This window comes from Ambystoma mexicanum, chromosome 12, assembly GCF_040938575.1.
Source record: "Ambystoma mexicanum isolate Mex_15411 chromosome 12, UKY_AmexF1_1, whole genome shotgun sequence".
Lineage (NCBI taxonomy): Eukaryota > Metazoa > Chordata > Amphibia > Caudata > Ambystomatidae > Ambystoma > Ambystoma mexicanum.
Window position 1 is genome coordinate 1,068,446,897 of NC_090936.1, and position 22,606 is coordinate 1,068,469,502.

The 22,606-nt window shown below is 44.0% G+C and overlaps 1 protein-coding gene across 1 annotated transcript in view; it reads right to left on the bottom strand.

Annotated features, from left to right (window-relative positions):
* LRGUK (leucine rich repeats and guanylate kinase domain containing) overlaps positions 1–22,606 on the bottom strand; it is a 477,106-nt gene that overhangs the window by 412,337 nt on the left and 42,163 nt on the right. The window contains exons 4-5 of the mRNA XM_069629624.1: positions 15,237–15,337; positions 14,859–14,940 (exon numbers count right to left, since the gene is read on the bottom strand). Coding sequence (XP_069485725.1) covers positions 14,859–14,940; positions 15,237–15,337 — 183 coding nt within the window. The remainder of the gene's footprint in view (positions 1–14,858; positions 14,941–15,236; positions 15,338–22,606) is intronic.

Consider the following 22,606-nt stretch of genomic DNA (forward strand, 5'->3'; position numbering starts at 1 on the left):
AAGATTCTTCTTCTGAAGAGCGCTTAAAAATGGATAGCGCTGCTAAGTATCCCTTTATCGTACCAACCTGGAGTCCCAGATTAGCTAAATGTAATTGAAAAGATAAAATTATGGGGATATTGCATTGAAATGGATCCACATTTTTTTCTCTGCACCAGTTACTGAACTTGTTCCAACGACACCGATACAGAGGTTTGGTTGCTGGCCTTCTGGCCGAAAGCAACATTTCCATCACGTCATCCGGAAGATCGCAATCCTTATATCTCAACCTCTCAGAAGCCATGCGTGAAGGTTGAGTTTGTTGACCTCTGGATGGAGAACATGACCTTCCTCTTGCGAGAGAAGATCCTCTCTTCTTGGGAGAAGTATTGGAGGGCAGATGGACATATCCAGAAGGTCCGGGTACCACGTTCTCCTGGCCCAATCCGGGGCAATTAGGATCATGGTTTTCCTGAACTTTCTCAACCTCCTGATTGCTTGAGGGATCACAGGGACTGTAGGGAATGCATACAGGAGTGGAAACTCCCAGTTCACCATAAACATGTCCCCTAGAGCTCCTCTCAGGGGAAATTCCCTTGAGCAGTACCGTTCGCACTTCATTTTGTTACCGATCGCAAACAGATCCACTTGAGGGGTTCCTCAAAGGGCGAAGATCTCTTGAATGACTTCCTGAGCCATCTCCCACTCGTGGGAGACTATGCTCTGCCTGCTCAGAGCATCCACTGCTGTGGTTTGCTCTCGGGCTAGATGAATTGCTGATGGAGAGATCCCTTCTTGTATTGCCCAGAACTAGAGTTGCATCGCCTCTCTGCACAGCGGCAGTGACCCCACTCCTCCTCTCTCTGGTGAGCTAGTCTGATTGCCCTCAACTCCAAAAGGTTGATGTGAGGTTTGGACTCCGATGGAGACCAACGACTGCTGATTGTCAGATCGTTGGTATGGGCTCCCCACCCCGTGAGTGAGGCGTCCGTCTCTACTGTTATCTCCGGCTATGGTTGCCAAAAAGATTCTCCTCTGAGGATATGATGTCTGCAAGCCCACCATTGTAGATCCTGTGCTACTTGGCTGGAACCTGCAACAGATCTGACATTTCCCCTGAGAATTGGGAAGATTGAGTTCTGAGAGCGCATTGAAGGGATCTCATTCTCAATCTGGCTTCTGGCACTAGAAAAATGCAGGATGCCATTAGGCTGAGCAATCTGAGAAAATCGAAGGCTGGAAGATACTGGGCATTCTGGAATTTTGTTACCATCTGCAGAATGTGGTGAGCTCTCGCTTCGGGAGGCGAGGCTTTGCCCAAGCAAGTATTCAGGAGTAGTACTCCGATAAACGGAGTTTCTGTGATGGTATCACATTTGACTTTTCTAAATTCAGATAACACCCTAGTTTGTGAAGGAAGTGACAAGTCTTGGACAGATGATCATGGGCTTGATCTGGGGAATGTGCTCTGATAATCCAATCATCCAGATAGGGGTAGACATGAATCCCCCGCCTCCTTAGAGTCGCTGCCACCACCGCCATCAACTTGGTGAAAACTCTTGGGGCGGAGGTTAACCCGAATGGCAGAACTCGAAACTGATAGTGAGAATTGCCAATCGCAAACCTTAGGTACTTTCTGTGCTTGAGATGGAGTGGCACATGAAAGTAAGCACCCTGAAGGTCCAATGATACCAACCAATCCTGGAGTTGGAGAGCCTGAAGGATCTCAGAAAGTGTGACCATCTTGAACTTGTCCTTCCTTCCAAGATGGGTCTCAGTCCTCCGTCTTTCTTTGGGATGAGGAAATATGGGGAATACCAACCCTTGTTCCTCTCCGCTACAGGTACATGTTCTATTGCACCTTTCTGTAGCAGGGTTAAGACTTCCTGCAACAGGAGCGGATCCGGATGTTTGACAGTTGTATCCCGGGTGGTGCTTCTGAGGTTTCTTTAGAAAAGGAAGGCAGTAACCTTGGGATATTGTTTCCAGTGCCCAAGCATCTGAAGTTATGCCCCGCCATTCTCCTAGATGTTGTGAGATCCTGCCTCGCACTGGGGTCTTGTGGGTCAAAACCTCAGAGTGGTTTTGCGGCAGCTGCAGCAGCGGCTGAAAGGACAGATGCCGCTGCTGTGGCAGATCTAGCACCTTTTCCTCGCCCCCGAGGAAATTTTCTTTGACCTCTCCGACTGGCCTGTCCTCTTATTTTTCCAATTGAGGAATAAAAACGAAAAGGAAGACCCCTCCAGGAAGATGAGCCTGTGTAGGGGCGTTGCTGAGGTTGTGTTATTGCAGCACAGAGATTTTGCCGCCGCTTTGGAGGTCTGCAGCTTCTCCAAACTTTCATCCGCCTTGCTGACAAACAACCTCGAACCGTCAAAAGGCATATTAAGAAGTCTGGATTGCACATCCGGTGCAAAACCAGACTTTCTTAGCCACGCAAATCTACGTAGCACCGTGCTAGTTGCCATGGATCTACTGATACTGTCAGCTGTGTCCAAACCTGATTGAAGTCATTCTCCCGAAACCTCCTTTCCATCCCTTGTTATGGCTAGAAAGCCATCACGCTCTTCACCTTCTGGGATGTGTTCAGCTGCCGCTGACATGCAGTCCCACAGGGTATGTGAACCTTGCCAAGGTATAGGTTATATTAGTAGACTTCAAAGCCATACTCCCTAATGTAAAAATCTTCCTAGACCATGTGTCCACCTTTTTATCCTCCCTATCTGGAGGGATTGTAGGGTATGCAGCATTTCTTGTGGAAGTGGCTGCTTATACTACCAGACTTTCTGGAGTTGGGCGTTTGCTCAGGTATTCTGGATCAGAATTGCAGGGTCTATATTTAGATACAAATTTTTATTTACTGCCGGGATGGCTTCAGGGTGTTCCCAAGCAGAATTAACCCTTCTATGCAAGGCAATGTGGAATGGAAGAATGGGGTCTTCCTGAGGTGTTCCTGATAGAATATCAGTCATGTCATCAGCCTGACAGACTGGTGAACTTCTACCCCACCCCATAAATTCAGTAACTATTCATACGTTTTCTGTAACCTGCATCAGCCTGCTCTGATGGGTCTGGCTTATCAAATTCGTACTCTGGACAAGTGTCCAGACCACTTGCTGTTTGCAGACATTCTTGTAAATCTTGAATTTTTTGACTGAGGATTAATTAATTCCTCTGGAACAGATCTTGTGCCAAATTTAACACCAGCAGAGGTGACTTCTTCCTCTTCTGATGATTCTCCCTCAGATCAATGAAAAAAAAAAAAAATCATGTCTACTCTCAGGTTGAAAACCCTTTTCTGGTAATGTAGGTTTTTCCCTTATTAAAGGCTTGGGTGTCGACGAAAATGATGGCGCTGATGCAGTAACAACAGCCTTCGATGTCGTCGAAGGCACCTTCAATGACCTCCATGTAATCGTCGAGGGAGTTGTGGAAACTGTCGAAGGAGCTTTCGAAGTTATCAATAGTGAACTCGACGTAACTGCCTTCGAAAGAGTTGTCGACTCGAGAGCCTTCGAAGTCTTCCATGGCGTCGATGTTGACTTCGATAGCATATGATGTTTCGATGCCATTTTGTTTCCCTCTTCCATCGATTTATGCACCGGAAGGTCTTTTTCACAAGGTGATCGGGAAGAGTCCCTAGATGACACCCTCAACGACTTTTTGTCAGCTTTTCTTGTTTTGGACCTTCCTCTGTCACGTTTTTCGTGAGCAGGGGCATGGTCTTCTTTAGCCTTTTTTGAGGGGGTCTGAGCCGCGTTCTCAAAAATCTTTAGCATGGAAACTCGAAAGGCTTCCCATTTACTCGGGGAGTCATGCTTTGATGGGCATGCTATCACCTCCTCCGAAGACGTTGAGGAAGAAGGGGGTGATCGATGCCGTCTTTTCTTTGTCTTCTTGGATGACGAAGAAGACTTTCTCGATCTACTCATCGACCTATGTTTTTTACAATATATTTTCGAAGACTCGGCTGAGTCTTTCCCCTTCGAAGTAGACTTCGATGAACCCTCCCCCATCGCCAGTTTACCTCTGCGTTCTTTTAAGGCCTTATGGGTCATCGACTGGCACGAATCACAGTCTTCAATTCGGTGGTCGGAACCAAGGCACCAAAGACAATTCTTGTGTGGATCGGTCAAAGACATTTTCTTTCCACATTTTAGACATGTTTGAAATCCCGTCTTCGGTGAGGAAGGGTTCGATGAAGACGACAAAGCTTTTCTTTTCATGAAAGACTGAAGCGCCGTTGGAAACGATCCGAAACGAAGCTAACGGAAAAACGGAACTGAAGCCAATGGGCGCGCTCGAGGCTCTTATACAGTGGATGACGTCGGTGCTCGACAGATGCCGCCGATGGACATCGACCATGTGGCCTCAAGAGGAGCGCCCTCTGGTGGAGAGAAGAAATAAATTCCAAACCAGCAAGCTGAAGGTAAGGATATATCCAAGATGAGGAATACGTGGGAGGACACAATCCATTCGAAATATAACGTTGTTGTATTTGTAAATGCTGCGGTTTTCTCTGCATTTACAAATACAACAAGGTTGTATTTCTGACTGCGGCGGCTTTCGCTTTGAGTCTCCTGGGCACCCACGACACGGGTGAGCCCAGGAGACTCAAAGCGGAAGCCGCCGCAGTCAGAAATACAACATTGTTGTATTTATGATTTCCCTGGCTTTCTAACCACAGCAATCACAAATACAACAACGTTGTGTTTAGAATTGCTACACCTTTGCGTTTTGCCTTTCATTTTATGTTTTCTGTGCTTCCGTGGGCTTGGGGAGCACCAAAAAACGTAAAATGAAAGTGAAGCATCCGCCGCCATGTCCAGCTCTGCTCTGGCTGCACTAAGCTAAAGCTCCCAGTAGGGGGCTTTTGCTGCTTGTTTAGTGCCGCCAGGTCAGAGCTTAACATGAGCGGAGGAGGCTGCCTGAAATGGCAAAATGGATGCTCCCATGTAAACGCTTTGAGCCTCGTTTGCTCAAAAGTTTACAATGGAACTTTCTTTAAAATTATGTTTAATGCATGTTTTTGACTATTGCTCATCTTTTGTGACAATAATATTTTTGAGCGCACTATTCCTTTAAGAGTGTAGTGTAGGCGGGAGTGTGAAGCTAGTAGGTTAGACTATACTGTTTTCGGAGTATAGTGTGAGGCACATGGAATATGACACAGATGACTCAGTGATTGCCATAGACCTTTAGCAAATAACAAAGGGGTTAGAAAATGCCTCACTATCCCTAATCTAGGAGGTATTTCCCCATCTAAACCAAAAAAAAAATACAAAAAATAAAATAAATGAGGGGCACGTTGTTGTCAAGATGTCCAAAGCAAAAATGTCCTGCGTCGGAAATACTATCCTAGCCCTCTCATTCTAAAAGGAATCCTAAGGTGTTAAGGGTATTGCCTTTAGTTTGAAAAGTGCACAAATGTTCAGGTTCAACAAAAAGGTATAACTCCATAAAACTTCCAAATGGATAATGTTCACAGTTCGTGCTAATGTCTCCCTTCCCCAGGTTTTCTCTTCACCAAAACAAAAGTTCAAAAGAATAATCAAGTCCTTTGTTGCCCTAGAAGAGAACACCCTCCTCTCGGTGTTGCAATTCACTCCAGGGGAGATATCTCCCTTCCCCAGGTCATTTCCACTTTCAACAAAACTTACAATCCTAAGGGCATGAATCTTCCTTGGGTTTCTTTGACTCACAAAACACCTGGTATACTCTCCTGCCAGGTTCTCTCATGTAGTTCCTTAATATAATTTGGGTGCGGATCTAGGACTCACAAAACACCTGATATACTCCCCTGACAGGTTTTCTCCTATAGTTCCTTGAAAAATACCCAGTATACTCTCCTGACAGGTTTTCTCATATGTTCACTCATGATATAAGCCTTTCCCCAAACTCGTTTGATACATTTGAATTTCCCCCCCAAAACACAGGGTTTATGCAACTTAGTTCATGAAATAAGCTGTAGGGAATTTGCATCCCGTTCCAGTTAGGGACCAAAAATGCCTTCTCCAGCTCCCTCCCATGGCTCTGAACTTCCACTGTGGACTCACAGGCTTTGGGAGGATTCCTTGTGCTTCTCTGACCCTGCTCTGGGCCATCTCATCTCTTGCTCTGTCTCTCCAGCTCGGGCGGCGCCTCTCTGTGGTGGTCTGTGTATTGCTCCGGCTTCCACTGGCAGTGCAAAGCTCCTTGGCCTCGCGTTCCGATTTGGCATCTCTTTGGCCTGCCAGAATGCGTTGCCAGACCAGGGGTCTCCTCCCTCTTCTTTCGTGCTGTTTCTTCACTCGCGTGTCCACCTGTTACTCATAGCTTGGTGTTCCCGGGAATCGTTAACCGGTCGGATCTATCTGCAGTTCTCCCTGGCTCCATCTTTAAACTCCCACGTTTGGTGCCAATCGGATTTCTCCAACAATTAGACCATTCACTTTGGTCAAGCTGAGCGTTCTTCATTCCAGTTGCTCTCTTCCTCATGTCAATCTTTGCTCCTGATGTAACCATGTGATTTTTAAAAGTTCTATGACTAAGTGCTGGAGAGTATTGAGGGTTATTGCCACAATATGTCATGAGGGCCTGAAGTATTGAAGCAGTGTCCCTAAAAGGTCATGGGGGATTCCATGTCTCACCCAATAATGTCACTGCACCCCTTTAAGGATAGCCTCCCCCCATGTGGTCCTCCCTCAAATAGCCACTCCCAGGGTCAGGATCAGGTAGCGGCTGCCATGCACTAGCCACATGAGGAGAGGCTACCTCTGGGAAAGAAATGACGACACCACTGGATTCATCACAGTAGGCCAACTGTGTAGCAGACTAGCAGTGTGGCCAGCAGGCTAGGAGGGGGAACAGACAGTGGAGGTATCAAGGTGACAGAGTATCGATGAGGCAGGGCGTTACTACATAACCAGTGATGTTAATTGGCCTGGTTGGGCACGGCGGGTTGACCAATTTACTCCCTACAGCATCACCAAAGGCACAATCGGCATGTGAAACAAAAGTAACATGACAACGTTCAGAGTTAATGTCATAAATACCAGTACGGAGCATAAACTTAGAAATTAATAGGTCCAAAATTAGGGAAAATCAAAAGCATGCACTTACAGGATTGTGCTGTGATTCTCCATCCGTCGCCATTGAGAGGTCTGCATGGAGAGTAAGGAGTAGGGGCATAGGTAAAGACTGGTCTAGTGGAAGCAGTCAGAGCAGGGAACTTTGTCAGCGGCATGGGTTGAGAGGTCAATTTGAGGTGCCTGGCTTCTTTCCACCATATTTGGTATGGCTTATTTCATCCTGGAGGACTGCCTTCAGAACCTGTCCCAAGAGTCCCACTGCAGAACCAGCCCAGAAAATGGCAGACTAGTTCAGCCAGAACAAGTAAAGACCCCACATCCAAACTGATACTCGAATGGACCACCTAAAAAAAAAAAACACCCAGATCTTGAGGGCCCTCTGCCGATCCTCAAGGACCTCTGTTCACTCCAACATCCCCCAGAATGCACGCATGACACAAAGGAAACCATCATGCAACCTTCCTATCCTCAGAAAAAGGGGTCCTCAAGCCTCTATTCTAGCAGAGCAGTGGAGCACCGCAAGCTCAGCTCAGCTTGCTGTCACCTACCAGACAAAACCCCCATCCTAGATAGTGTAACCTTCATTGCCAAAACTAGCCCTGTGGCCTCACCTCATCAAAAGAATTGATCTGAATGCTGCAGAACCAAGGAAGGAAAGGATCCCAAAATAATGAGAAAGAGTCAAAGGTAATTTCCTTGGACCCCCAATGCCTCTTACCCTTCCATCTCTCATTTACAAAACCAAGGGATCCAGCAGGCCAATGCAGAGATGTTCCCTTTTTTTTCTTCATATTGTTTTTTTTTATTTGTTGTATTTAGTTTGCTTAACAAACTTTTACAACAATTCAGTTTACATTCAACTGATTTTTGCAACGCTTCATAAAATTTACATATATACATTCAAAATAGAAAACACCTCATTTGCAGTTGTTTCAGTTACACTTCTCGCACTTAAAATCTTTGTACTTCACAGAAGTAAAGAATGCTAACTGTATTACCAAAGTTCAGTTCTTCCATATGCCTATACAGTTAATATAATATAAAAACAATGTCTACATTACATGTTGTTTTACCACACTATTTGATAATATTAAGAACCTATACAAGTACCATATACTAAGCATACTTGCCCTTCATTTTATAATCTAGCATTAGGAACTGTTGTAATAAGTTCATCTCTTCTTCCATGCCTAAGGACAATATCCACTTTGGAGATCAATCCAATCTGATTTGTGTCCTATTCCATTGTATTATAGTCCATGTGTACAACTGACATTACAAAAAATCCTAATCAATCGAACACATTTTTACTAAGACTAGTAACTGAGTCCCAACTTCATCATATGTTTATCATGCAGAGGATCTATTGCTTTCCATAGAGATTTATTATACGGAAATATACGCGAGTACCTCTAGACCTCATGTACAACCAACAAAGTTAAATCTAGGACAGAATTTATCAAAGGATTCACCACTCAATTAAATAAAACAGATGTATCCACTTTGTATATTTTCAGGAGTTGAGTGGCATACATATAGCATAGCTGTATTTAGCTCAACAATTGGCAGGGCGAACGTACCTTTTGCTGTAGCTCTACATCAATTATATCCAGTAAATGTACCAAAGACAACACCAAAGTAACATTTGTCCTCCACATACAGCGAGTTCACAACCATTCCCTACCAGTTAACATAGAGCTAATGTTGGCCTCCCCAAATATAGTTCTCGGAGATGTCTCAAAGTATGCACAGTACACTTTTAAATGTTTTAATGATTCCTTCTGAGAAGGATTTACACTGAACCAACATGTTCCATGATTAACCTCGATAGATTCTTTACGCCAAAATTGAATTTTTTCATTAGTAGAAAACTGATTTGGTTTGAAGCGTAAATACATATCGCGGGCCATTTTGCCTGGGAAATTGTATTAAGTATCTTTGTCGGGGAATACGTTTGGTGGTAAAATGTGCAATTTCAGTGTACAGTATGTACTTTGATATAGTCTCAATGGTAACCATCCAATCATATTGAAAAAGCTTGTTTTATCACATAGGTGGGGCGTAGCCGAAGATCCCCAGTAGTCACATTGATTGTGTCTAAAAGGGCTAGCATCTCATCGTGGTATCTCTTGATAGAGCTTGGATGGTTTTCCTCTAACATATTGGCAATGTTCTCATACAGGGAATTCTGAAGGGGATTTAACATTTTTGAAAAATTGTTTAGACGCCTCCAATTGAGTCGAGCTGCGAGTGATATTATACCAAGCTCATGATGCAAAATTGCACTGGGTACTGCATTTGAAAGCCTGAGTGTATATTTCAAAATCGATTCTTGGACCTGGTTTAAATATGTGCCGATTTTCTGGCCATAAAGAACCACAGCCTCAACTTTTAGTATATAATACTCAAGTAAAGGGGTCATAGAGTATTCGCAAAATCGACTGTACATGATTTTCATTTGTGAGCATAAAGGTTTGATCTTATCCTTAATCGTTCGTTTCCACATGCACATTGACGAGATGTTACATAAATTGTACCCAAGGTACTTTACTGAGAGGGCACGTTCTATTCTTGAGTCATCTAGAGACTATTTGTATGCAACTAGTTTCTTCCAATGATTGTTAAATATAATTATATTAGATTGTGCTGGGTTCACTTTCAAATTATGATGGTAGGCATAAGAGGAAAAAAGCTCCAATTTGTGTTGCAATCCAAAGGGAGTCAGATTAAAAAGTAGAATATCGTCCGCAAATGCCATCCATTATATTTTCAGGTTACCAACCCTGGCAGGATATGTCACTTTCCCATTCCATATGTTGTCTATGTCGCACAGGTACGCATTAAACAGGGTAGCCGCTAGATTACATCCTTGTCTGAAACCGATGTAGGTGGGAGTTACATCGGTCAAGGTTCCCTGTTGGTTAATACGGACTTGTACACGTGTGTTTTCATGAAGCAAAGCTAGCATATGGAGGAGAGTTGGATCAAAACCCATGGCAGCTAGTTTGGACCACAGGAGAGTGCGAATTACTGAGTCGAAGGCTGCCGTTAGGTCTAAAGATGCCATATAGATAGGGCCACTGTCACCTTTTCTAGATTTTGCCAGGCGGTGAGATAAAATAGTGGCATTCAAAGGCATACCCATCGAGCAGCGGAACCCCACTTGAAACCGTGATAGCATGTTCTTTCGTTTCATGTGGGATTCTAATTCCCTAAGAATGAGTATCGAAAACAGTTTCTCCGATGTGTCTAACAATTCAATAGCACGATAGCTCGCTGGATCTTCTCAATTGCCTTTTTTCCATATCGGGACTACAATAGCAGTATGCCAAGATATCAGTATCCTATGTGATCTAAAGATATTGTCCAATTTTATTTTACATACGTGGGCCCAGAAACTAGGCTCCTGTTTCATAGCACATGCAGGAATGCCACCCGGGCCTGGCGCTTTTGAATGTTTCAGCTGTGATATAGTCCACTCTATGTCTGTTACCGACCAGGGGCATGTCAGGGATTTAGAGAGGACAGCATGACAACACGCGTTATTGTAGAATCTAGTGGGTAGTTGGTATTTATCTAAAAAGAAGGTTGTCCGTATAGATGCCGATATAGGGGATTCCAGACCATCTATCTTTTTATGCAAACTGAGTTGCAACATGGTCCCTATAGATCTCCTGTTGTTCGTACAAGGTTAGAAGACCATATTTTGGTTTTCTTTAATTCTCAAACCATGTTTTATGTTACGACATTTATTAGTATAATAATTACAGATTTTTTTAATGCATCAAATATTCTTCAACAGTTAGACAGATCTTCTTTAGTCTGCGACATTTTAATCTATAGATCTCATTATTACGACATGGAATTTTATTAGTACCAAAAGTATAGGGTGTGTCACCTAGTCAGAGCAGCATTGCTGCCGTCAGCTTGGTGTACTGCTTCTCGATCCTACTAATGTTGCGGTATAAATGTGGCAGTTTACCTGTAAAGTTAGCTGCCTTTTTGATCATATTGTTTAATTTGCGACATAAGTGATCATTCCATCTCAACGATATGGGTGATCGCTCAATCTCTGCCCACATTAGTGAAGGATCATTCTGTAGGATGGATCCGTTAACCCTGATGGTAGTGCTAATTATTACATGGTCTCCTAAATATACATCTGTGGTCTATATCGGAGTAGCCATTGGAGCAAGAGTATGCAAGACTACTAAATAGTCAATTCTGGAGCATTTATTTCCACGCCGCCAGGTGTAAGGTAGTACACCTGGATAAAGATGTTCCCTTTATCCAGTTACACCAGACCACCCTAGAAATGTACTCTCTCCTTACAGCCTGACCCGAAACGAGTCCATCTACACTCTAGTTATGGTAAAAGCTATGTATACGCTAGATATGTGTTGCCACTCACTGCATTTGTAACTGAGAAGAGTGCAATATATAGTACAGGTGCCAAGAAATATGAGGCCCAGCAGTTACTGCTGGCTTCCCATGGAACATTTTTATAATCATGAGTGAAGTAGAAGGTTCCTGGTGAAATGCAAGACTTTACATAGATATATGCTCTCAATTGACATTTCCAATAGTAAACCGCGATTGCAAAGCAAACGCTCTCACTGGGGAGGCGGTTGTTCAGTTCCTGATAAAAGTTGCAATGTTTTTATTTGTTTTTCTTTTTTTAATTCAAAAATCAAAACAGTACATCACAAAGGGATAATGCATAGCAGCACACCTTACGGTTTATCTACGCTCAAGTACATATCCAGCGGCGGGCAACCCGACATATCAATACACCAATACCACTAATTATTATTGGCTACCAATCTACACTTAGGTTCCACTTAGACTTCGAACTGGACACATTACCAAAAAAAAAAAAAAAAAAAAGAAGGACGACAAGGGGGAGAGGAAATAGGAAAGGAAGGAAAGAGGATGTGGAGTAGAAAAGGTTGTCAGGATGGAAGAACGTGACTTCCGCACTAACACTAGGCTCAGCAACTTTCAGACCTCCGACACTTACCCCACCACCCTTCCCTCAGACATTTGCATTGCAGTGGGAAACGTTTTAATCCTAATTTCTTACAGACAGATATGCCACCAAATACTCAGAATAGTTGCACTGTCAAATGGACAGCATCAGGTGGGATTTACGCATGTTTTAAACTGTCAAAAACATCTCAACTGTAGTAGAGGCCTCTAACAACATAGTGCAAATCATACATGCTGGATGATTGGAAACACATGTAAGTAGGAGAATCCTGGTGATGCTACAAGTCGTTAACAATTATTAATGGAACATTATGGAAACGACATTTCGAAAAACTGTGGTTAATGTAACACTACATCACCAACAAGTCCCAAATGGCCTGGGCTCAGTGAAATAAACATTTTGTTTACTTCCTCTGACTTTGGGAACACGGTTCAAGTATTAGTAGAGTGAAGGCAAGCCACTAAACAGTAGCTCAACATGGCTCTGCCAGATCATTCACCCGCATCTACTCAAGTGCCACCTTACCAAGCCGAAAAGCTGAATGATTTCCAGGGCCATTCCAGAAGCTGCAACATTGTGAGACTGAAAAATAGGAAGAGAACGGCAACAAAGAAGCCTTCTCCTGTTGCGCACCAAAGCTGCGGGCAATATCCCTCCAGATATCCATGCACCTCCAGCACTACTAATCTGTCATCAGAGAACTGAACACATTGCTGGTTTAGGAAGTTGCTTTCTGAGCTCCAGATACCATCAAGTACCTAATCTTGTGCATGCCTTCCCATCAGCCTCAGGACCAGCCATGACGTGTGGTCATTCTTATAAACTTTGATTGTGCCTTTGTACAGCCCTCCCGTAGGCCTGCTAGCTTGATTTGCGCTATACGAATTCATAGATACTTAGATACATATTCACTGGCAATTACACCAATGAAAGAATGTATGTCACTTCAAAGACAAACTCCTGAAGAAACTGGCGCACATAAGGGGCATTGTCTTATACTTAAAATTCTCTTTGAAATTTCCAAAAATGTGTAATGTACTATCTTCCAAATTGTAGATGTAATTAATAATATTCACCGAAAACAGGAAATGTCATCATTTGTTTGTGCTTTCAAACTTAAAAAAAAACGACATCAATTTTGATAACATGTTCTTAAACGTATTGCTACTCAGATTTTTTACACCCGGACTGGTATCGCTTCTTACAATATAGATTACCAGACGCACCATTTTTAGTAGGACAGAAACAATCTTTCCCTCTTATTCTAATACATTCGTGGTTTGGGTATATTGATTAAACAAACAGCAAAAAGGACAGCATTCCCTGAAATTATGGATTTCAACCAAAGGAAAACCTAGAATGCCAAGCCAGTCAATTAGAGTCATTGGTCTCGAAGCAGGACAATCCTTTTGAATATTAACACACACTGGATCAGAACATCTGCTAGGAACATGGACTTCATTTTGCATTCAAAGCACATGTTCCACCCTGACGGCTGGCCACTCTTCCCCAGGCTTCAGTTAGTGAGCCTTTCTCTCGCTGCCAATGGATCCTGCCTCAGTCCTCGGGATCCATACTCTACCCACCTCCCAGCCCTTCTACACACTATCTGTACGTCTATTGCCGCAACCTTGCTGCAGTCTCCACCTCATGATGGAAATTGGCACGGGACTCAGAGTTTTAGCTGCCATTTCCATGGCAAACTTGTATTTGTAGGTTACTTCTGGTGAGCAAGCCGGGTTTCCTCACAAAACAACAGCCCTTAGCAACCAGGTCAGCTAAAGATGGGGAGGAAGGCCATCCTCTGTGGCCCTGTCAAATTCCAGGTGACCACCTTCCCCAGAAAGCAAGGTACCCCAGGAGGATCTGCACGCTCTTCTGGAGCATCTCGAGGAGTGCCTCTGAAACCTGCAGACCTGGGATGGACAGGTCTGGCAATCTTAACAAGGGTGTCGGAAACCCTAAAAACCTAAGACCAAGTGTGGGAAAGGCTTGTGAATCCCTGGAAACTCATACTGGCGGTCTAAGGGGAAACCCATCCTCCAACATATAAGGACCTTTTGTTTGAACACTTTGCTGCCCGAGGAACACTTTTCTTTAGTTAAGTTTCCCCTAGACATACCGCGACACTGAATATCCATCCTGACTTTTTTGTTCAGTAAAAGACCAGATTTGGCATGCTGGACAACCTTTGTACCACTAACAGATTCTTAAGAGGCAAGTATAGTCTGGATAGTCATTTGATCCACGTCACAGACTTCCCGACTATCTATTATGATTTAACAGTACTCAGCACACTGAACCCATGGGTTGTGGGCACATAAGAGCAGGTATTTCGCCTGAACCTGTGGGTAATATGGCTAAATTATACAGATCATATTTTAGACAATTTGTATTGTGCATCATTTTCCGATTTCATCCAATAAGCAGCTTAGATTTTCAATATCAGAAATACACAACAGGTGAAATGTGCAATATAGTCAAGAGCAGTCACTTTGGGAGTCTAGCGACATTTACAAACTTGCTCTCTTACCATGTCACCAGAATACGTTGATGATAGTATAGAACCATTAAACAGGGTTACTCACTCCATTTCTTATAGAGATTTACATATGTATAAACAAAACTCTTTGGAGGTTACATGGAATACACATATGTTAGGAGCATCTACTGTTCAAGCACGAAGTCAGTGTCAAATGTATGTTCTAAACCAAATCCCTTTACTCAAGCACATGGTTTCTGAATACGATAGATAAGGTTGGGTCCTCACACAACAACCACGCTATTCAAGGTTCCCTTCCAATGCTTGTAAAGGATACGGCTCAATGTGAGCTCAGTTAGAGCTTTGTAGGCAGACAGATCCCCCACTTCTGTGATGCTGTTATGTGAAAAGTTCACCACCTGAGAGAAGGAAAAACAGTAATTTACAGTTTGTTTCAATGTCTTACGTAGTGCTTTGGACATGGCACCTAGGGAGTGCAACAATAAGGAACGTCAATAGACACCAACTGTATACTGTGCTGGGCATTTTGCATGATTAACAGGCTGGTTGCTACAATACAACTAGGCCACCGTTAAGCCATAGTGTTAAATGCTGAAAAATGTACAGCGATAAGAGACCATGCCAAAGAGAAACCAGAACAAAATGTAAAAGGTCACTGAAATCTAAATTTAAATTATTAATTTTAATAATTTACCTTCAGGTTTCTGGGTGGTTCAAACCCCAAGAGGGTGGTCAGTTCATTGTGAGAAGCATCAAGCCAAAGCAGGAACGGCATTTGGCCAAGGCAAGATAAGTCTATGAAATAAACAAAAGCAATTCATGTATGTTTTCCTCGTGGGCTTAAGCCTCGAAAGATAACCACCTCCAAGAACATTTAGAAAAACCCTCTATAGCTTCTTTAGCACCTCTTCAACATCAACCAACATATCAGTCACACCGACAGATACTTTATTAGCCAGGGTCCAGAGATCTGGAAAAAACCAAGGCAGAACTCAAAAATATACTAAACAACAAGCATTTAAAAAAACAAAATGAAAAAAAGATCCACTCGTAGAAGCCCAGAGCTAGGTTCTTGGCCCCTCTTCCTTCTGGAAACATCAGGAAAATACCAGGATGCACCCTCCTTGTATAGCACTTATGGCTTCTAAGAAAGGACCTATAGTGCCCCAATGGGCTGCTGGGATCTTTTAATGTTCCCCCTAACTGTCTCTTTATCAATAGCTATATTTAAAATGTACTGCATCCATCTGTGTAAATTGCTTTGTTAAATTAATGTCCCTGCATGAAATATGATGTAGCACTCTGAAGCGACTAACCTACCATATATATTTTAAATATAGATTGTGTTGGGCGTTGTATTATGTGCAGGTGTGTGGGACTAATTGTACCCAGATTACTGCCGTCTCCCTTACGAAGAGTGAAGCCAGACAGCTCTAGCCCAATATACTGGTGAGAGTTTGAATTGACTTGTTAGAAACGCCTTCACACACAATACAGGTTGATCAATCTAAATTACTCACCAGGAATATTCAGAAAAATCCCCCTACAGATCCATGAAACCTACTTTCCACCCAAGTCTCTTGATCTTGGGCAAGCTAGGTTGCAGAGGTCCAGGTTATGCTCTGGTCTATTTCCAGCATCTAGGTTGTGTTTCCTGTTGCCAAGGGTCTTCTTCACTTATAGATGAGGGTTGATTTCTTCGCCATTGGTCTCGGTTCGAATTTTTTAGGCCATTGATGCTAGTCACTTTCCTTCCTTTCCTCTTCCTTGATCTGGCCTGAATTCCTATCAAGCCCCTCTCTCTCTCGCTGCTGCTCGCCTTCCCAATTGTGCTCTTGCTATTCATCTCCAAACTCAATCAAGATCCAGACCCCTTTAAGACTTTGGGCCACAGAATAATGAATGGTTTAAGCAATCATTTGGGGCACTTGCTGGATAGTTCTGTTAGATTTGTGGACTGGTCTGAGGGGTTTGCGTATGGTCATCTTACTGATCATGTCTGGCTCACAACTCTGCAGGTCAAGGGCATAAATTGCTGGGTTGCCATCTTGGAACCAGGTAGCCTTTAATGACAGAAACTTGATACTGCCATGGCTCAGCCCATTCCCGAAACGTATGTTTCTGTTACCTCATCTCATAATTGCAGTCCAAACTGGCACATTGGTGTCAATGTTCACAGGGAAAGCAAGTCACAAACCTCTTTGCAATCCATGAGCACAGGTAGGGCCTTTTTTAAAGTTTGTTTCACCGTTGGGTCAATATATATTTGTGAGCACCTGAGGTTTTCTGCTGTATACTGAACTTCTGTCAGTCTAAAAGAGGTGGCATTTAGGTCCCTGCATAGAGGCTGGAGGTGAGCGAAAGCCCAGGCGGGATCTGCCAGGCATCAACTCAAATCGCAGAACAGATGGTCTTGCCAGGCCCCAGCTTCCACTTCTCTCCAGCTCACACCCCAAACATGGCACTTCATCCAGGAGTCTCCTCTAAAACCAAGGATTGGGATGAGAGGGAAAGAAGGAAATGTTGTAGTGCATAACACCACCTCTAACCTACTGATCTGGCTTGTGCAGCATTCTCCTGGGAATAAGAGACTGGCATGGTGCTTTACTTGTGGAGTTTTGCCTTCGGTGGGAATGGGTTGATATGGGAAGCTAATGGTACTCTCCCCTTCTTCCATTGCCTGGCCTATGGGTAAAAGGTATGCAGGATATCTATACCTGAACTTACAAAGCATGAGGGGTTACAGAGTGGGCAGGGACTCTGGTGAATCCCCTGTATACTGCCTCCCATAGCTTGTGGGCATCCCCAGGCTCCTGAATGCCCAGTATTCATATTGTAGTCCCTACCATGTGACTCCTTCACAGTTCTGATGATCAAGTGAGATCAATGTTGAGTGCTGCCTCTCAAAAAGAAGACATGTGGAGACGGTACCTCTGTACCCCTCATGTTTTACGGTCAGTACATTACACTAATGACATGCCTATTTTGAATAGCCTATGAGGTTTACACTGGGCATTTTGCTTGTATTTGTATTGGGGGTTATAGGTCAATGTACTATTGCAGCATACAGCACTTGTCCGAATAGTCATCTTCCAGTTCTACAACGCAATAAAAGAAGGCCTAGGACTTGATGGAACACTGCTAATCAAAGGAAGTGGCAGTTTTTTTTTTTTTTTTTTTAAACGTATGTATTGTGTTATGGTTTGAAATTAAACAGTCCACAAAATAATATGCATCCAGTTTAACCATCCATGATTACAAACGTTTACATAAAATAAACCACAAAAACGTTCCACTAAAAACATTAAAAACCTTTCAGTTAACCCAGCGACACACCCTAGGCAGCTCACAACTCTTTTCCTCATACCTTTTAAACTAAATAAGACTATCCATAAAACCTTTACACTAATCCAACTGTCATTTGCATTACCAACCACCCACTCAAGGCACCATAGTTAACAATAACTATTGCAGTGATTACTTCAGATAAACGAGCAATTCTCCTCTGAACAAAGCGGATAGCAGAAATTGGTACAGATAATGGAAATCCTAGAAATGCCTTTCAAATATTATCAACCAATTCCAGATTTCTAGTAGCTCCAAGACATCTAGTATGCTCAGATTTACCTTAGTCTTAAAAAAAACTCAATTCATGGGAGAAAAGAGTAACAATACTTCCCTTCAAGACCTTCATTTGATCTATACATTTGCTTGACTTTGCATCTAATGTAACCTTCACATAGGAAAACAGCTTGCAATTAGAAAGCCAAGATATGTGATGCAGTTCACTTCCTCAACTTTAGCAACATTTATGCACCATTTATGGTTTTTATGATCTTGGATTTAGAGGGGTTTACCTTCAAGTTATTTTTAGAAGCAAAGACTCTGAAATAATCCAAGGAACACTGCAATCCTATTGGGTTGGTATCCAGCAGGATTACGTCGTCTGCATATGCGAGCCAGCCAATTTGCAATGGTCCCATTTATCCTCCACAATATGACCAAATTGCTCGGTCATCCTTAAAATTGTGCCTGGCCTTCATGTAAAATAAGTCTCTATATGACAAACTAGCTTCTCAGGGGCTCTTAAAACGATCTCTCTGTGTTCTGAGTCCACACAAGGAGAAGCAACTGCCCTAGAGTCATACCTACACGTCAGAATATCATTAGGAGATATTAGGTTTTTAAGTTAAGATCTTATGGCTTCAGAAATGATGCCTTACATTTTAAGGCAAGCTTTTCCCTAATAGTGGCTAGAGAGAATCAAGCTTCACTTCGAGAACTGTGATTAATAGCAGGTCGGGGGAATGGGTAGACAGTGCATTCAGGTTGTTAGGACAGACCCAGCTAAGAGCACTGTAGGCAAACCATGGCCCTTGACCTCTATCCCAGGAAGCCTCCTCACCCATGATGGGTAGAGCAAAGACTCATCCAGTGACAGTTGTTCACGTGGATAACAAAGGGAGAAAAGGGCACCATATGGTTCGGCTGCTGGATTTGGGTCCTAGCACCATTCTTCCATCCCCCTCCCCCCATGAATTATGGAGAAAGATCCTCATTGGAACCGAGTGACAGCTTAATCCAAGCTCACCGACTACAAGATGGCTGGATGTGACATGCAGCTTTTCTTAGCCGTGTTGAAATTTACTCCAGCCTGACTGGCATTGCCATGGAAGATAACGACACAAAATCCACCATAACCAATGCCATGACTAATGGCTAGATGGCCCTGCATCTCGTGAGCAGCAGTGTGGTAAAAACAGCCAATCAATAGCTAGATAAAAGAGTCCCGCCACTGTGCAGTATGGGTGACTGGGAAACCCTGCATGACCGAGTAGAAAAGTGAGAGGAAGGGAAACAAGAGGAATGGAAAGAAGAACAAGGAACAAAGACACTAGGAGTAGAAGGAAGCAAGGTGATGAAGAGTGTGAGAGAGGAGAATAGGATGACCTATGCGAGGAATGCCTTTGCCTGGTTGTAGGGAGTCTCTAGTGGGGATGATAAAGGGGTCCGGGTGCCTCCCCAAGCCAGCAGAGGATAGGCCCAGGGATGGCATGGAGATAAACCATTGGACATCCTTCCTTTGCCCTAGTCACATGGCTCGGGAGAGTCACAGGCCGCCTAGACATTCTACTGGCCCATTAAGGACTTTCTTTGGGTCAGGGTCTCTCCATATCTATAAAGGGAATACTGAAACCACTCCCCTGTGTCCCAGTGAGAAGTCAGGACTCCATGTGGTCAATAAACACAGAGTCTTCCCCATCCCCAAAGAACAGTGATCCTGCCTTTACTAAGGCAGGGGACAGGCATAAGAGAAAGAAAGGCACTCCCCACAACCTGTTGGAAAGCACGAAGCTCCCACAAGTCAGACCCATGATCCCTGAGAGAAACTAAATTCACATAGCCTGGCCAACATTCAACTTCACAACAAAGAAGGCCATCAGACAGCCACTGTTACTGTTGCCAATAGACCTGAGACTGAGACATCCCCACTTAAAAAGTCTAGAGGTTTTCCCGAAATGTGTGCTCCAACAAGTGATACAATGCTGTCCATTCATTGTTTACCAGCAGCATTACAGAGTTAAAAAACGTCTAACCTGCATGCTGAGCAGTCAGGGAATTGTGCAGCATTTAAGCTGTGTTTTCCAGGAAACTGGAAGGTGAGGGGTGCATTCCAAGATAGGGGCAGGTAAGATAAGATGCGTTTCTGCCTCAAAACTGCAAAAGCTCTCAGGTGACCCAATAAAGGACCCCCTATATTGTCCTCAACAATTCCAGAACAGAGGTGTAGACCCTCACAGGGAGCACAGAAGAAGCGAACACAGCCCTTTAAAGAACCCAAGAGTACAGCATGACAGGGTGGGTGTTTGGAGTAAGGGGGTTGGTATTTGGAGAACTAGCCAGAGAAAAGAGTATGGATGGAGTTGGAGGAAGGAGTTTGGAGGAGTAGACAGGAGTGGTGGAGCTTGGAGGCCAGAGGGGGACATGGCACTGGGGAAGCTTAGGGATCTTGAGGAGGAGGTGGTTTGAATTACTAAGGAAGTAGTTGGGGTTACTGAGAATAGTTTGGGAAACATCAGGAGGTTGGGGGCAGAGTTAAGGAGGAGGCTGGTGAATATCAGGAGACTATGAGCATTTAAGAAAGCATATAGTGTACATGAGGAGGAAGCCGGTAAAACTAAGTTCTAGGAGGAGACAATTGGTGAGAAGGCATGTGAACACCTAAAGGAGGTGTGATAAATGGATCGGGGTTAAAAGCCAGTGACGGAAATGTTTGAGGGAGAAAAGACCAAAGATTCTTCCCTGAACAGTTCCGACTTGGCACCCCCTACATACCTTGCGCAGCACACTCCGCTGTGTGCCACCGACTCGATGTGTCCCTGCAATGCCTCTTCCTTTTCACTTCCGTGATCGGGAACCAGTGCCGCAGGGACCTTTCCTTTTTGTTTGTTTTATTTTTTTGTTTACTTTTTGGCAATCAGCTGCAGGGGACAGCCCTGCAACCTCCTCTCACAATAGAGCGAGCAAGGGTGCGGGGGACACCCCCGCAGTCCTGATCACTGAATAGGGGTTTTGGTCAAACCTTTCGGCGGTTTGGAATTTTTGAAAGGCCGAAATTCGGACAAATCTTCCATTCTGGCTTTTTTTTGTCTGGCTTTTTGGATGTTTCTGTGAGAAACCAAAAGGTGCCTCACGTGTTAGTACCTGGGGGGTCTCTCTATCAGGTGTCCAGTGCATGGCCATCAACTTTGGATCCAGACCCTGGGGGAGGACCAGTGCGGGAGGATCACCTGTGTGAGGGGTCTTCAGGGAGGGCAAGTGGGACACCTTATGGCGAGACGCAGTATCCCTCTCCCTGCAACACCTTTACCCCATCCTATCCGGTAGGATATATGGGAACTCTACCCTCCCTCCATTCACTGCACGAACACTTTCACATGGACAGCCTGCTCTGGGTGAAAGCAGACTCACACCTGAGCAGTGTACCCGAGATGTCCCACTACTATGGTCAGGCAAGGTCAGGCAATTATTGGAAACCATTCACACCCGACTTCCATTGAGCTTCCCCACATGGATAAAAGGCGGAGCACAAGAGCACACTCTGAGCGAGGCAAAGCACACAAAGGAAACGCAGTTTTGTGAGGGCAGCTGAACGAGGGAAGAAAGACGGCATACCAAGAAGGGTACACAAGAAGGAAGATACCCTTGACCTTTCCGGCAGAAAGCCGTTACTTTCAAAAAGCCTTCAGATTAAAAAGTGTGAGGTCAGGAAACCAGACAGAAGAATCCTGCGTTGTGTGTCAGAGATACCCAGAGCCCTCCTGCATGGCTAACCGAAGCAGGTAGAAGCCGCAGCCGCTGCGGTACCATCTTTGGCTCCAAGATCAAATAAAGATCACCGAACTGGGGAGACCGATACAAGACCGGTCTGTGTTGAAGTCAAGGTTGCAAGAAGCAAACTGTATAAAGAACGAGAAGATTACAGATTGAGAATGTGTGTGATGAGATGCAAGGAAAGCCTAAAGGCTACTGAACTGTAGCAAAGAAGATACAACATTCATGACAGAGTGGTCCAGCACTGCAAGTGTGCTCAATCAAAGTCTCTGTGAGGTATTCAGCCAAGAAGTGGCAGAAGCAAAAGTAAATCGACAAAGAATGAGAGATTAACTGAATCAAAGTGATCCTGCGACAGTTTAATCAAAACCCATTGCACAATCGAAAGTGTTTGGTTTTTGATACAAAGGGGTTTGAGCCCGAACAAGGGGGATCTGTAGTCCGAGCCCCCAAACGAGGGAGACCAATTGCGAACCTGTGAATGTGAAAATCCTGATATGAAAGGAACTTTGGCATTTGTCACGTCAGGCTATCTGCAATAAGAGACTTACATTGGGAAAGAGACTTTGGCAGAAGGCCCAGATACCCAAGCTTTGAACTGTTTCCTCATGGCCAAGAAGCCAGAGTGTGTGTGTGTGTGTGTGAAGCTCAAATGTGCCGCCTTGTCCCATGCTGAAAACGTGGGGAAGGGAAGCCAACTGCTCAACTATCCCGACATCATTTCTTGAA